Source organism: Trachypithecus francoisi, unplaced genomic scaffold (genome assembly GCF_009764315.1).
Source record: "Trachypithecus francoisi isolate TF-2019V2 unplaced genomic scaffold, Tfra_2.0 Lachesis_group11, whole genome shotgun sequence".
NCBI classification, from domain to species: domain Eukaryota; kingdom Metazoa; phylum Chordata; class Mammalia; order Primates; family Cercopithecidae; genus Trachypithecus; species Trachypithecus francoisi.
The window spans coordinates 104,544,417-104,559,836 of record NW_022681456.1 but is presented as its reverse complement, the minus strand read 5'-3'; the positions used below and the strand labels follow the sequence as shown (position 1 = coordinate 104,559,836).

The following is a 15,420-nucleotide window of genomic DNA, read 5'->3' as shown; positions in this document are numbered from 1 at the left end:
CCCTTTTCACAGCCATGCTATGAAAACTTAGTCTGTACCCACTTCTGCTTCCCAGCTTCCTGATCATTCCTCCACTCCTGCATTCTGGTTTCCACTAAAAATGTTCCCCATAAGTAAGAAGTGATTGCATTCTTGCCAGATGATGTAAAGAGATTTGTTTCTGGCCTGTTCAGTAGCACTCCCTCCTTTGTGCAACTCTCTCCTCCCTCGCTTGGCATTTGTAATTCAGCCCATTTGATTTTCCAGGTGCTTCTGGCTTCTCAGGCTCCCAGTCTCTCCCTAATCCTTCAAAGATAATTTCCTCATGATTCTACCTTCAAACATCCTCCCACTCTCTTTCTACTCCCTAATGATCTTAACTGTGTTCTGAAAACCCAAATCCAACACTGGTCAATCCCCAAACTTCCAGATGTTTTGAAATCTTCCCTAGCGGACAACTTCACCCAGACATTTTATAAGCATAAACAAATTTGAATGGATTATTTCCCTCACCAATTTGGCACCTCTTCTCATTTTCCCTAATTTGATAAACAACATCACTAATTCTCCAAAGCCAGAATCCTATTCCTTAACCCCTAACACCTGACGGCTTACCACTGCATCAGTTCTGTCTCCCAAGAACGCCTTCAACCCTTCCCTTTGTCAGCATTACCGAAGGCTCTCCCTTTGTTCAAGTCCTTAAAATTACTAAAGCAAAAACTGCTGATGACCCTTCCAAAGCAATATAGGTCAAGTAACGCAAAATAATTTTCTTTGTTAAAGATTGTAATATAGCCCTTTTAAAGTCAACTACTCTATTTGTTTGTAGATAGGCAAAACTTCCACCAGATGGCAAAGAAAGAAAATGTAGAAAGCAGATCATTCAGACTCTTATCTGGCCTGACTGCCTCTAGATTCAATTTCTTCTAGTAACTTCACAAAGGCTCCAGAGCAGTGCTGCCCACTACAACTGTCTCTTTGGAAATGTGCATTATTTCATGTGGCATGGCTGTTGAGCAACTTGAAATGTGGCTATTGTGAATGAGAAACCGACTTTTTAATTTTATTTAATTTTGGTAATATTAATTTTAATTTAATAGCCAACATGTGGTTAGAAACTACTATATTAGACACTACAACTCTGGAGTGGTCTTCTTTAATCACAAATGTATTTATTATACTCCTCGGTACTTTAAAGATAAAACCCATTCTCCTTAACACATATGACCTGAACTATCAGCTGCACTACATTTCCGGCCCCATCACTTCCCTCTCACCTTCTAGCATTACTTCCAAACTCACAAGTCCTATATACGACACTAGTTTGTATGGCACCACACACCTCCTTTCTTGTGTACAAGCTGCCCTCACTGCCTGAACGCCCCTTCTCCCTCTTCCCCATGTGCCTTACTCATTCATCAAACAGCAACGCCTCTGACCTCCTGACCATTCCTTGCACATCCCTGACACCCCCTGAGAAAAGTGTGGGCCACTATTCATAAGCACGCCACTATTCATATTGCTATCATAAATTTATCACACTGTACTGGGATTTTTTGAATGACATCACTGATCTCTACCAAAGGCCTGCTAGTAACTGACCAGTCCCAGCCTCAAGGTAGCGACCAAGATAAACTTCTTCAAACTTCATTCCTGTTACAAACTAGATAAAAGTCAAACCCTTCATTCAAAATCTTAAAGTAAGGAGTCTGATCACTCAATCATTCCTTTCACAACCCCTTCCTTGGGCTGGGCCTCAGTTTTAATATTGTCTATGTACGATTTGCATATTCCATATCTCTGATGCGCCTCCTTAGCAACTTACACAGGACTGCCCTTTGATTTCTCTAACAGTCCATGTCTATGATTTCCCTTGAGAACCAGTTTGCCCCAAGCAAGAATCTTCAACTAACCTCACCCTAGATTCTCTCATTGGAATATGACCCAATTCTACTTGCACATATAATAAGCCCTCCCCAATTGTGCAGCACTGTCTTCTGAACTAGCAGCTCCATTCTTTGAAGGCAAAGACTGAGTCCTCAGCTTCTTCTGCCGTACCTGCAGCATTCTACCATGCTGTGCATTTACCAGGCACTGAAAAAACATATATTGAAGGTTGCATGAAATCTTAAAGACTATGTTTGCAATTTTATGAATTCCAAAAATAATCATTCCCAATGCTCGCATTCCCCACATCCCAATATGTGTCTTTTTTAAAAATAATATTTAGATATTAAAGAGAAAACTGAATAAGTAAAATAAATATGTGACATGGAGCCTTTGCCACCTAAGAATAAGGGTATAGTGTAATAAAACAAATAATTCTAGGAGGCTGTCACCCAAAACATTGAGAACCCCCATCCTATTTGAATGACATGACTAATGCTTTGAAATTAAAAACCTGAGCTTTTTTTTTTTTTTTTTTTTGAGATGGAGTCTTGTTCTGTCGCCCAGGCTGAAGCGCAATGGCATGATCTTGGCTCACTGCAACCTCCACCTCCCAGGTTCAAGTAATTCTCCCACCTCTGCCTCTCAAGTAGCTGGGATTACAGGCACCCGCCATCATGCCTGGCTAATTTTTGTATGTTTGTAGAGACAGGGTTTCACCATGTTGGCCAGGTTAGTCTTGAGCTCTTGACCTCAGGTGATCCACCCTCCTCAGCCTCTCAAAGTGCTGGGAATACAGACGTGAGCCACCACGCCCGGCCATCCTGGGCATTTTTTGACAAGAGATTAATACCCAGAATATGTAAGGAGCTAAAACAACTCAACAGACAAAAAAAAACAAAAAACAAAAAACTAATAATCTGATTTAAAAATGAGCAAAAGATCTAACAGAAATTTCTCAAAAGAAGACATACAAATGGCAAACAAATATATTAAAAAATGCTTAACATCATTAATCATCAGAGAAATGCCAACCAAAACTACAATAAGATATCATCTCACCCCAGTTAAAATGACTTTTATCCAAAAGAAAGTCAATAAAAATGCTGATGTTGTAGAGAAAGAGGAACTCTCACATAGGTGGTAGGAATGTAAATTAGTGCAGCCACTACAGAGAACAGTATGGCGGTTCCTCAAAAAACTAAAAATAGAGCTACCATATGAGCCAGCAATCCTACTGCTAGGTATATACCCAAAAGGAAGGAAATCAGTACGTGGAAGAGATATATGCATTCCCATGTTTATTACAGCACTACGCACAATAGCCAAGATTTGGAATCAACCTAAGTATTCATCAACAGATGAATGGATAAAGAAAATGCAGTACCTGTTCACACTGGAATAGTATTCAGCCATAAAAAAGAATGAGATCCTGTCATTTGCAACAATATGGATAAAACTGGAGGACATGATGTTAAGTGAAATAAGCCAGGCACAGAATGACAAATTTCACAAGTTCTCACTCATATGTGGGAGCTAAAAATTAAACCAATTGAACTTATGAAGCTAGGGAGTAGAAGGATGGTTACCAGAGGCTAGGAGGGGTGGCAGGGAGGGAGAGAAAAGGTGGAGATGATTAATGGGTACAAAAACATAGTTAGATAAAAGGAGTAAGATCTACAATTTGATACTCCAACGGGGTAACTACACAGTTAACAATAATTTATTGTATATTTCAAAATAACTAAAAGAGTAGAACTGGAATGTTCCTAACACGAAATGATAAATGCTTGAGGTGACTGATATCCCAAATACCCTATGTGATTATTACACATTGTATACCTGTATCAAGATATCACTTGTGCCCCATAAGGATATACATATACTATGTACCCGTAAAAATTAAAAAGTTTAAACAAGAAATAAAGACTTGGCATTTTTAGAAAGCAAAATGATAAGTGTAATCATTGTTTCTCAACTGCTGTCAGAGGCTAGTTACCAGCTGTTCCTGGACTGGAAATCCCTGTGATTTGGCCACACCTCTAGATACTTTCACACCAGTAAAGACAAGCATCCTGAGACATGAGCACACCCAGATTTTGTCCCAACTGACATAGAAGATACAAAACACCAATGTATGGGTGCCAGGATTTTGAGACTATGATTGCTATTTTGATATCAGAACACAGAGCACCCATTCTGTTACACTAGTTAAAATCAGTAGAAAATAAATTCCTAGCTTTCAATTTTCAGATATGTACTTAATACTTAATTTCCCTCCTCCCACTAGACCATAAAAAAGATGTTATCTAAAGTATTAAAGGTCAAAGAAAAGGTCCTCTAAATACACCAGACTCTTTAATGAATGAGACAGCACCTGGCATTTAAAGCTGCATTCTCTAGAGACAGGATGAAAGACAGTCTTTCAAATTTTTTCAAGGAATGAATTGCTTTCTACTTCTCCATTTTTAATTAATTCATGTATGTATTGAAATCTTGGGTCTTCACTAAGGTTAATGAACACTTTAATTCTTAAAAATCTAATCATTTGAATGCATCAAATGATACATGTTTTAATTATAGAAATTAACAAAGAAAACTAGTAATACACATGTACATCATGTCAGTTTTCTACAGCACATCAGTAGATTTGCTTAAAAAGTGAATTGGGGAAAAGAGCCACTAACATAAGATCCCAGAGGATTTTAATCCTAATTTCTTATCTTTTATAGGATATCTAGTTAGGCTTTTGTAATTCGTATTTTAGACAAGATTCTCTAACTTACTAATGATTTTTGCTTCAATGAGTTGTTTTACAAAAGGGTTAGTTTAAAACATTTATACTATAAACAGACTGTAAATTGCAAAGCTGTATTTCATCTAGTTGAGCACTAAATAATGTGTTAGATACTTTAAAAAGTAAAAATAATCCCTATTTATCACATAAAATTAGGCTGGGCACAGTGGCTCATGCCTATAATCCCAGGACTTTGAGAGGTCGAGGCAGGCGCTTGAGTCCAGGAGTCTGAGACCAGCCTGGCCAACAGGGCAAAACTCTTTCTCTACTAAAAATATAAACCGTAGCCAGGCATGGTGGCATGAACCTGTAGTCTCAGCTAATCAGGAGGCTGAGGCAAGAGGATTGCTTGAACCTGGGAGGCACAGGTTGAGTGCATCATGGCACTCCAGTCTGGGCAACAGGGCAAGAATCTGTCTCAAAAAAAAAAAAAATTAGTCATGCCAGCATCACTTACCCTGTGCTTACCATAAGCCACAATTTCTGCAAGCACTTTGCCTCATTTAATTAAGTTAAGAGAAATAGAAATAAATTTGATTATCCCCATTTTCCAGAAGAAGAAATTGGAGTATAGTGTGATTAATTTGCCCAATATGTCTCCAAATGCCTCTCACATACAAATCCGGAAATCTCCTTCTTCCCATCCTCTATCCATTCACAAAGTAGTCATCAAATGCTTTCTAAGTGCCCAGCACAGTTCCATCTGGAAAAGACTAGCTTCAAAATTATTTTTAAATTAGATAACCAAACTTTAATTAAAATATTTATAAAACTTCCATGATGTTATTTCTGCCCATCCTTCATATCTTCTGATATCCTTCATATCTGTCTGTCAACATATTTTTAGTGGATAAAGAAAAAGCTTTTGTATGTTTTTACCATTTTTATTGACAGTTTTAGGAAGAAAACATTTTCCTTCCCAAAGATTTGAACAATAAAAGCCACCCACGGTGAAAGAGGCCACTGCAGATGAACCCAAAGCTAGCTAGGCTACATGACATGAACAATGAACTCATCATATCTATCATGTAGACATTCTGAAAAGGTGAAGCTAAATAGAAAATTTAGGCCACATCACATACATATGCAAATCAGATGCCTCATTCCAGTTGACCTTCCAGTAAACCAACTGCAGAGTTTTGTTGTTATTATCGTTGTTGTCTCGATTTGTAATGCTTTGGCTAGCATTTACATTTTAAAAATAATTTATATGCCAATCCAGAATACTAGAAGCAACAATCAAATTTGTATAATGACTGCTCCTGCAAATATAACGTCTTGTGGAGAACCCGATTGCCTCTTTCACTAATTCAGAGTCAGAAACTTAACACCACTTTATCCATTAGTCTTACCTCTGCAGCTAAATAGTTTCCAGTTGCAAGATGTTTAAATCTGAACAAGCTGTTCCACTGTCCCGCACCCCCACGGCATGGGTCATGATGAACCACCTACAAAGAAAGCAACAACAGTAATGGCAAAACAATATTTATGCTCCCGGCAAGCAAATGCCAACAGTTTACATGTCTGCCCTTCTGTTAGTGATGATCTGTCAAACCTAATTTAAGTTTCCATGAGAGTATAATGTGGCAGAAAAACAAAATTCCCCATAAATGAGCAAGAGACATGTTATAACAGTTGTTAACTCGTGCATGCGTGACACTCGTGCCTTACATCTGCAAACACAGCTTTACTCAGAAAGATATGCTTCCAAGACCAAAGTGGAAATACTGAGATTTTCTTCCCTTTGTTTTTCAAACATTTTCTTGGCAGATTGCATTAAGAGCCCACTATGTGCCAAGTCCCTTCAAGAGAAGAGAAACACAGCAGTGGATAAAGCTAGAGCTTCCATTCTAATGGAAAAGAGAGAGCTAGTGAACAAAGAAGTAAGATTTGACAAGTGCCAGAAATGACACAAGGGAAGTACATGATTGAGCACCTAGGGAAGGCAACTTTAGATATGACCATCATGAGTATGGGCCACTTGGAGATGTCATGTGAGCTGAAACCTGGAGGATAAGAAAGCCACGCAGATTGGAAGAGAGAATCACAAATGTCAAGGCCTAAGGTCTAAACTACTTAATTCTTGGCCATTTCCATGCATGCTTTTTATTGACAGCATGTCTTTTGATACCTGTCTTTGCATTGGCCTTGCCCAGATGCTGAGTCCCTAGGCTCACTGGGAATGAACACAGTAGAAGCTCTGACACACCTGGTTGCAACAGGTGGGATGGGACGGCAGAAAAGCTCGGGTTTTACACTCAGACTCAGGCATGTGAGTCCCAGGTCCACCAATTACTGGGGTATGAGCACAGAAAGGAATTTAACATCTTTGAGCCTTGTGTCTTCGTGTACAAAATGGGTTGATTCACAGGATTGTTGTGAAGATTAAATATCATAAGGCGTATCAGAGTGCTAGGACAACTTTCATGACTCTCCCTCAGCACATTGCGTCCTTTTTGCTAGTACTGACCACCCTTTGGCTCCTGCTGCAACGGTGAAATCTGTATGTTAACATACTTCACTTGCTAACGCCTTTTGCTAGACTCTAGCAACTGTCTTCCCACACTCTCATAGCCCAGATAAAATAATAATTATGAAAATACTTCAAGGCCCTTGAGGTCTTACAAAACACTCCCTCTGTGGCCAAAAGCCCACCTATCCTTCAAATTCTCACATCACATTTCTTCCACAAATCCTTTGCTAATCACACTGGCCACTGTGATCTTGTCAGTGTTTGAAATCTTAATTCTTTGGGGGAGGCAGAGATATCTGCAAGAATCTGATAAAATCTAATGTTTGTCTCAAATACACACACACACACACACACACACACATTTTGTGATTTGTATATAATTGCTAAGGTTAACAAATCTGAAGATCTCAAGAACTACTCTCGTATACATCAGTAGGTATGGCAAGGGCAGTACAGTTCCCTAGCGGGGATATTCTAGAGATTTGGAAGGGAGGGTGTTTTTGTTTATCACGATGATTTTGGAGGGATGCTATTGGCATTTAATATGCAGTGACCAAGATATTATCTATGCTGCAATTTACAGGGAATTCCAGAATATGATCAACACTGTGTGTGGCCCTCAGGAGCAGCCCCACCCTGCTAAGTGCTCCCCTGCATCACAGGGGCTGAAAGCCTCACCCAGTGGGGCTCTGAGGACATTCCCATTAGAATGGAAAGCAGAGGACAGTAGAAGAGAGGCTCCTCTTTGGGCTGCAGTAACAGTGACTAGTAACAGCTGACTAGTGCCCGCTCCTACAAGGTGCATGAGTAAGGACCCCTCAGCATGTGAGCAGAGGCCTGCAGGCTGAGAGGAGGAGCAGTCATTGCATTGCTTATCTGCATTCAGATAAGCCCATGTCCCCCATTCCACGTTTCCTCCCCAGCCCTTCCAATCATGTTGAACATAATTTCCCTCTTGCTTGAAACACCTGATGCTTATGCTGGGTAAGTACAGTCCTCAGACATCCTCACTGAAGCCCAACTGTGACAGCACACAATAGAGAAACGTCCTGAAGCCTGCATCTTTCAAATCTCAAACAGAAATAAGCCTACCATCGATATAAACTGGCAATACTTTAGTACATCAGCAGGTAAAAACATTTTATATCAAATTATATGAAATTCATTATGGTGAGGAACGTTTAAATGAAGTAAAGACATCTCAAAATTATTAAACTATTTATTCGTTCCCTATTCTGTTCAATGTCTCACAGCATTTCCAACTATGCATTTTGATGGAAAGGGTTCACGGCAGTGGTACAGTTACACCAAAAGCTATAAAACTGAAAGCAAAAATATGAGAGAATTTTCAAAACTCCTTTTAACAGACTCAGAACCAATATTAAATAAGCAGAGACACATCAAATGCAGGTAACTCACTGTATTTCATTAACAGAGTTTTAAATAATATCTCATTGCTACCTCTATATTTTTTAAATTTTTAAAAAGAGCAGAATATAAGAACTTTATGGTATGAAAATGCATGCTGTAATTATGTATTTATTTTAGGATGGCCTGTTATTTTTCAGTTTTACTCTTAAGAATGAGGCAGACTTCTGGGAGGGGTTTCATGCAGCCTCGTGTGTTAGTAGCTTTAGTCATAGCTGTTTTCCCCAGAGCTTCTCAGTTCCATCGCCTGTTGATGGTTAGGTCTCCAAAGTCCATCTGCATGCCAGCAACTGAAATTATTCCTCAATACGTTGTGGAGTTTCAGATAGAAGACAAGTTCTTTTGTACTATTTTGTCTCGATTCTAAACCATGTCATAAACTTAAGAGAGTTCTTTTTCGGTGTCATATTTATAAACAAGGCTCAGCTCATTTGCAGAGGCATCAAACTTTCTCATTTTCTGCACCTCGTCGGTAATTTGCCTAAAGTATTATCCCTACTTTGATTATGGTTATCTCTCCGTTTTTCAGTTTGTTCCGCTACTACGTCTCCTAACACTGGTTATCTTTCAAGGGCCCACATTTACCTTTGCTTTTTCATTTTCCTGTACTTGGATGGGTTGTCTTCTGATCCTCTTCTTCAACCACTTCTCTCAAATCCAAACATATCCATCCAAGATAGGCATAAATATTGTATTGCTTAGATAGTCATTCTCATGTTGAAATACATATTATTATATTATAAAGTATTTTCCTTTTATTTTTTCTTTATCTTAGAATTTGAGCATTATACTAATTCTACCTATTAGAATATATAAATAATATTACCCATAAATTTCATTTTAGAATATTAAAGGGAATATCCCAAAATATATGTTTTAAAAATTGAGGGCAGGTGAAGAATTTGAAATGGTTGAGAACCATAGGTAGTGGCTTAGATGTTTAGTAAATCTCTTGTTCATAAGCAATTCTGTAGATCTTATCTCCTCCACATATAAAAAGATCCTTTAAGGAAAAATCCATAGATTACATTTCCTTAATTAGTCTACCATGTTCCACATTTAAGTGATACTGTTAAAAAGATGAATGAATTCTTAACTATGGGTCTCCTGATTCCAATAGAAATGGCATCCGCAGAAGAAATAAACATTGTTCTCCTCAGGGACTGAGTAGTTCTGGCATCAACCCTCCTCAAAGTGAGGCCTCCTACTCCATCTTGGCTCCAGTGCCATCTGAGGCACATGGTCTTCAGTCTAACTAGTCTTGACATTTCACTACTGATTTGTTAAAAGATTGTAATGTACCCTCTTAAAATGTGTGTGTGTGTGTGTGTGTGTGTGTGTGTGTGTGTGTATTTGACAGAGAAGGAGAGAGAGAAAAAATGAGAGATACCACAGAGAAGACAGGCTTAGGAAATAGTTTCCTTTCAAATTGGTCACAGCAAAGAATAGGCACAAGTTGGTTCACAAACATTATTCTATTTTATGATTCTATCATAAATGATGCTTATAACAATAAAACAACCAGCCCAGTGAATCTTGCCTTTTTGATCTAAATATTTATTAAGTGCCAAAAAGCATTTACATACCTCTATTTCCCACAGTGCTTTAGAACTAGTAGCAGAAGTAGCTGATTGGCGCAAGGTTGTACGAAGGAAAATGTGCTGTTTTTTCTCGTACTCGTCACAAGTCAAAAACTTCTCTTGTTCCGCATGAAACAATCTAACAACGTCCCCCTAGGAAAAAAGTCAAGAGACATCTGAACAAACACATGTGAGGAGAAGGTGTCTCTTTCTGGTTTTGATACTCTGGGCCCTTCTGCTAGCTATTTGACTTTTAATGCTTATTTAAACATTGAAAAATATTGGTGGGGGGGAAATTCAGTAAAACACTTAGAGTAAGTATTAACATGTGTAGTCACATTCTAAATTATGAACACCAGTGAATACATAGGTTTTGCATCTAGCACTTCAGTAAGACTACCTTCATTTCTCCAGCAAATGTCCTATGTAGCACATACTTACTCCTTTTAATACATCATCTCGATAGGAACTATATTTCATGAATAAAGTGATTTTCCAGCTGGTGTTGCAATTAACAGCATTCACCTATTAATGAAGAAACGTTCAAAGTTATAAGACTACAGATTCCATTCTCTACCAGAAATTGGTAGTTCAACTAGTAAAAAGAAATTAAAGACAACTTTACATAATGAAGTATATAGCTCAATACAAGTATCTTTGAGAGATCATTCAAAAATAGCAATAGCTAATCACAGCTACATGTACCTTAGGGATATTAATTAGAATAACCGGGATTATGCTCATGAAAACAATGAAAGAAACTATATTACTTTTTTCTCCCTCTGTCTCATGAGAAAAATCAACACATTCATTTCTTTTCCACTTGAACTTACCTCTTTACACCCCGGGTTATCAAGAAGCTCTATGTTGCTGGCATGTAGTGGCTGTCCTGCATTCACAGGCATCAAAACAACTTTATCTCCTACAACAATCTAGGAAGCAGAAATAAATCACAACTGAGATACTACATGGATCTTTGGTGCTATATTTGAAGCTAGAAATAACTGCACAAGAGTCCGCATTATTGATCTGACATCTGGTTCTTTTATCCTTCACACAAATTTTTGTTCAATTCTTTTTCTCTTTGAGGTAAAACATCTTCTAATAAATGATCATAGAAGCATGTCCCATAGTGCCTATCAGTCTGGATTCAGAAAGCGACTGTGGATCTTTTTCATATTCATCTCCCATTTCAGTTAGAGCTTTCTTAAAGTCAATAAATAGGCCATTATCCCTCCCCACGAGGTCTTATGCCACAAGCACAACAGAGTAAATGCATCTGCCACCAAAAAGAAAAAGCAATCTATCCAAATATTAGAAACACTGCAAAAGCAAGCAGAAAATGTTACACACTTGTATCAACTTTGCAGTGAGAGATGAGTACATTTGATCTTCCCATAGTCTCAGAAGTGTATTAAAAATTCTAATGTCAGCTCAATTCAGGAAATGCAGGATTAGGCATGACCTTGTAGAAATATGTTTTGTGTTTGAGCCTTGGGCATCTGATTCACTCATACCTTAAATACATTAAACTAATATCGCTCCTTAAACCTGATGTTCATTTTTAATAAAAACTAAAATTGATTATGGGAAAAGTCCTCTAAAGAAGTAAGTCTAATTGATTTTTAAATGTATGCTATTGTAGCAATATCCACCTTATCTTTAAGTATTTTTATTCATAACTCAAATTGTGGGGAATCGAAGTTATCCTTTCTTCATGACAACAAAGAACAGTTTAATTTTCATTATTAAAGTTACTTACATTGCTGAATTTATTTAGAAGACATATTATTGTAGTAAATAAAATCTCACTTAAAGAATTGATCACTATCTCAAAAATGAAAACCAAAACCCTCCCTTTGTATATTTTATACCAAGTAAATATTAGAATGAATTAGTTTGATAAATGAAAAAACAAATCAGAATTCAGTTGATACGAATAAACAGAACTTCTCCACGTAGTGTAACTTAATCTAAACCCAAACTTTAAAAAACATAATTTTATATTTTCAATATCAGATAACCTCACATGGATGATACGGAGGAGTCCACACTCACATATGGTACTGTTATCACAAACTATATCTGGTAATCGAAATATAATAGAGAAGCCTCAAGCTCACCAACCAACCAAAGAAAGGTTGTGCTTTGGTTTGTGGAAATAGCTCCTGCTGTTTACAGGACTGGTCTCTACTCATCACGTCCATAAGTAGTCAGATGCTGTAACTCACAAAGATTCATCATAGAAGGTCTCTATATACAGTTAAGGAAAGATCATTAAGGAGCAGTATTAAGTGAAAAGATGAATAGGCAGAGCAAGGCATGTAGTATGCTCATTTGTGTAAAAATGTGAGGGAGAGAATAGGAGTATCTGCATAAAGGAATGTCTCCAGTGCACACCTGAGGAAGAAGAAGGGTAGAAACTGGGCAAATGAAATAAAAAAAAGTAGAAGAGAGATTTTGCACAATATATCTTTACATTGTTTTCTATCTTTGAACCATGAATTGGTATCCCTTTTAAAAATTAAATTATGAGCAAAAACAAATGAAAGTCAACACAACGTAAGCATATTCCCAATCCCCTTTCTCCCTAGGAAAATACGTGCTGTTGCACATGACACCAAGGCAGCTCCAAGTCACAGGGCCATGTAGAGGCCTGAGTCACCATCCATACTCTAAAATACTGGGAGCTTGATACCACATTTTGCCAGTGCTGCATCTGGTCTTCCAATTACATTTTTTTCTTTATTTCTTCTAAAGAAAAAATTAAAAAAAAACAGAATACATGTGCAAAACGTGCAGGCTTGTTACATAGGTATACCTGTGCCCTGGTAGCTTACTGCACCTACTGACCCATCCTCTAAGTTCCCTCCCCTCACCCCCCAACCCCCGACAGGCCCTGAGGTGTGTTGTTCCCCTCTCTGTGTCCATGTGTTCTCAACTTCCAATTTCTTAAAGAACAATTGGATTTGGTTTACTATTTTATTATCATCTGTGCCATGTAAATCCTAGCCAATAAGTTTCTAAATATAGTGACATATTTTAACCATGTCCTTCCAATTCGAGAATACTTTTGGTTGCACCTACATTAGCTGCTCTAAGTCTTGCTATTTTACTATAGTTATCTGTAAGCTTTGGGTCAATCCATATATTTATTTCAAAACACCACCCATAAAGCTATATATATATATGGTTTTAAATACATATATATTTAAATATATATAATATATATAAATGTGTGTATATATAAGTATTATATGTGTGTGTGTATATATATATATAGAGAGAGAGAGAGTTTTTTCTTTTTTTTGAGATGGGGATCTTGCTGTGTCACCCAGGCTGGAGTACAATGGCACAATCTCAACTCACTGCAACCTCTGCTTCCCAGGATCAAGAGATTCTCCTGCCTCAGCCTCCCAAGTAGGTGGGATTACAGACGTGCACCATCACACCCAGATAATTTTTGTATTTTTAGTAGATACGGGGTTTCACTATGTTGGTCAGGCTGGTTTTGAACTCCTGACCTCAGGTGATTCGCCTGCCTCAGCCTCCCAAAGTGCTGGGATTACAGGTGTGAGCCACTGTGCCCAGCCTAACATTGTATATATTTTTAAGAGACCAATCATATAGCCAAAATGTTCCTTGATATCTGTGAAACAGCTTCCAGTGGTTCATAAAAATTGTATTCGTAAGTAGAATCTAATATTAATTCAGTAGTTTTCAGGTCCTCATTCTTTCTTATTCTTGACAATGATTGCCTTACCTAACCAAGCTGAATAAAACTTGCAAGTGAAATGGATAAAATACCAATCATGTGAAATAAAAAGAATATTAAGAAGTGCCAGGGAGAAAACAAAAAGGTCTAAGAAGTAGTCCCTATTCTCATGGAATTCATACCTAATTAGATAATTTAGCAACTATGGAATATGGTAATATTTTCAGAATGGTGAAGCTCAGGATGTGATTTACAGATGGGATCAGGTGCTTTCTGAGAAGCTATGTATTTAATATAGAACTTGAGGTGGACAGAGCGAGACTCTGTCTCAAAAAAAAAAAAAAAAGAATTTGAGGGTGAAGACATTTTCTGCCACATCCTAGGATCAGCCATCACATTCACTCTAGTACACAAACATGTTTTTTATAAATTGCAATTCCAAAAGCACTTCTGTGGATTCTATGTAAGAGCCATGTAAGCTTCAAGCTGAGATTTTGCTGAAAATAAAGAGGGATATAACATCACCAGCAGCTACCCTTCTTTTGAAGTGGCACCTGGTATGGTGAAAAGAACATCACAGTAGGAATCTAAACCCCAGGGTTCTAGTTCCACGGAAGCTACAAATTCAAGGCACATACTTTTGCTAAAATGGCGAAGTCTACTTGCTGTTTGAAGAGTTTCTTTTTTCAAGAGTTAAAATTTTCTCTTCATTTAAATAATATCTGACCTTTATTCCCTTTTAAAACCTACTATAAAGGTAAAGAACCCAAGATTTCTTAGATCAAAATTGAAAATGAAAAATTAACTACTCAACCATGGGAAGATACATAAAAAGAAAAAAAGAAAAAAAGAAAAATGAAATATTTATGTTCTCTGCTAATAGCTGTCCCTAGTGACTTTGCAGTTCAACTGCAACCACGGGCTTTGTATACAGCTGAAAGTAGAGGGATCCATGAGTCTATTTTCTCCCCAAAACCACCCATCCCACAATTCCATAAGATATATCATAAAGTTGCCCTTAAGTAGTAGGAACTATTACCTTTTGAAGACAGGGTTTCCTTTCTCCCAGACAATCATGACCCTATTTATTGCATTTCATTTGGGTCATAGAACATCTTGCTGGATGTGAAAACCTTATCTCAAAATATCATCTTAAAACCTCATCTATTGTTCTTGGTTTGTTTGTTTGTTTGTTTGAGATGGAGTCTCACTCTGTCGTCCAGGCTGGAGTACAGTGGCACGATCTGGGCTCACTGCAAGCTCCTGGGTTCACGCCATTCTCCTGCCTCAGCCTCCCAAGCGGCTGGGACTACAGGCGCCCGCCACCACACCCAGCTAATTTTTTTTTCTTTTTTTTTTTTTTGTTTTGAGATGGAGTCTTGCTCTGTCGCCCAGGCTGGAGTGCAGTGGCGCAATCTCGGCTCACTGCAAACTCCACCTCCTGGGTTCACGCCATTCTCCTGCCTCAGCCTCCCAAGTAGCTAGGACTACAGGTGCCTGCCACCACACCCAGCTAATTTTTTGTATTTTTAGTAGAGACGGGGGTTCACCGTGTTAGCCA

General features: G+C 38.0%; 1 protein-coding gene across 2 annotated transcripts in view; it reads right to left on the bottom strand.

Moving 5' to 3' along the window:
• The window catches only part of ITPR2 (inositol 1,4,5-trisphosphate receptor type 2), a 493,382-nt gene that overhangs the window by 372,552 nt on the left and 105,410 nt on the right, over positions 1-15,420 (bottom strand). For both annotated transcript variants that reach the window (XM_033222612.1, XM_033222613.1), the window contains 4 exons: positions 10,978-11,076; positions 10,586-10,669; positions 10,151-10,297; positions 6,016-6,111 (listed from right to left, as the gene is read on the bottom strand). In XM_033222612.1, coding sequence (XP_033078503.1) covers positions 6,016-6,111; positions 10,151-10,297; positions 10,586-10,669; positions 10,978-11,076 — 426 coding nt within the window. The remainder of the gene's footprint in view (positions 1-6,015; positions 6,112-10,150; positions 10,298-10,585; positions 10,670-10,977; positions 11,077-15,420) is intronic.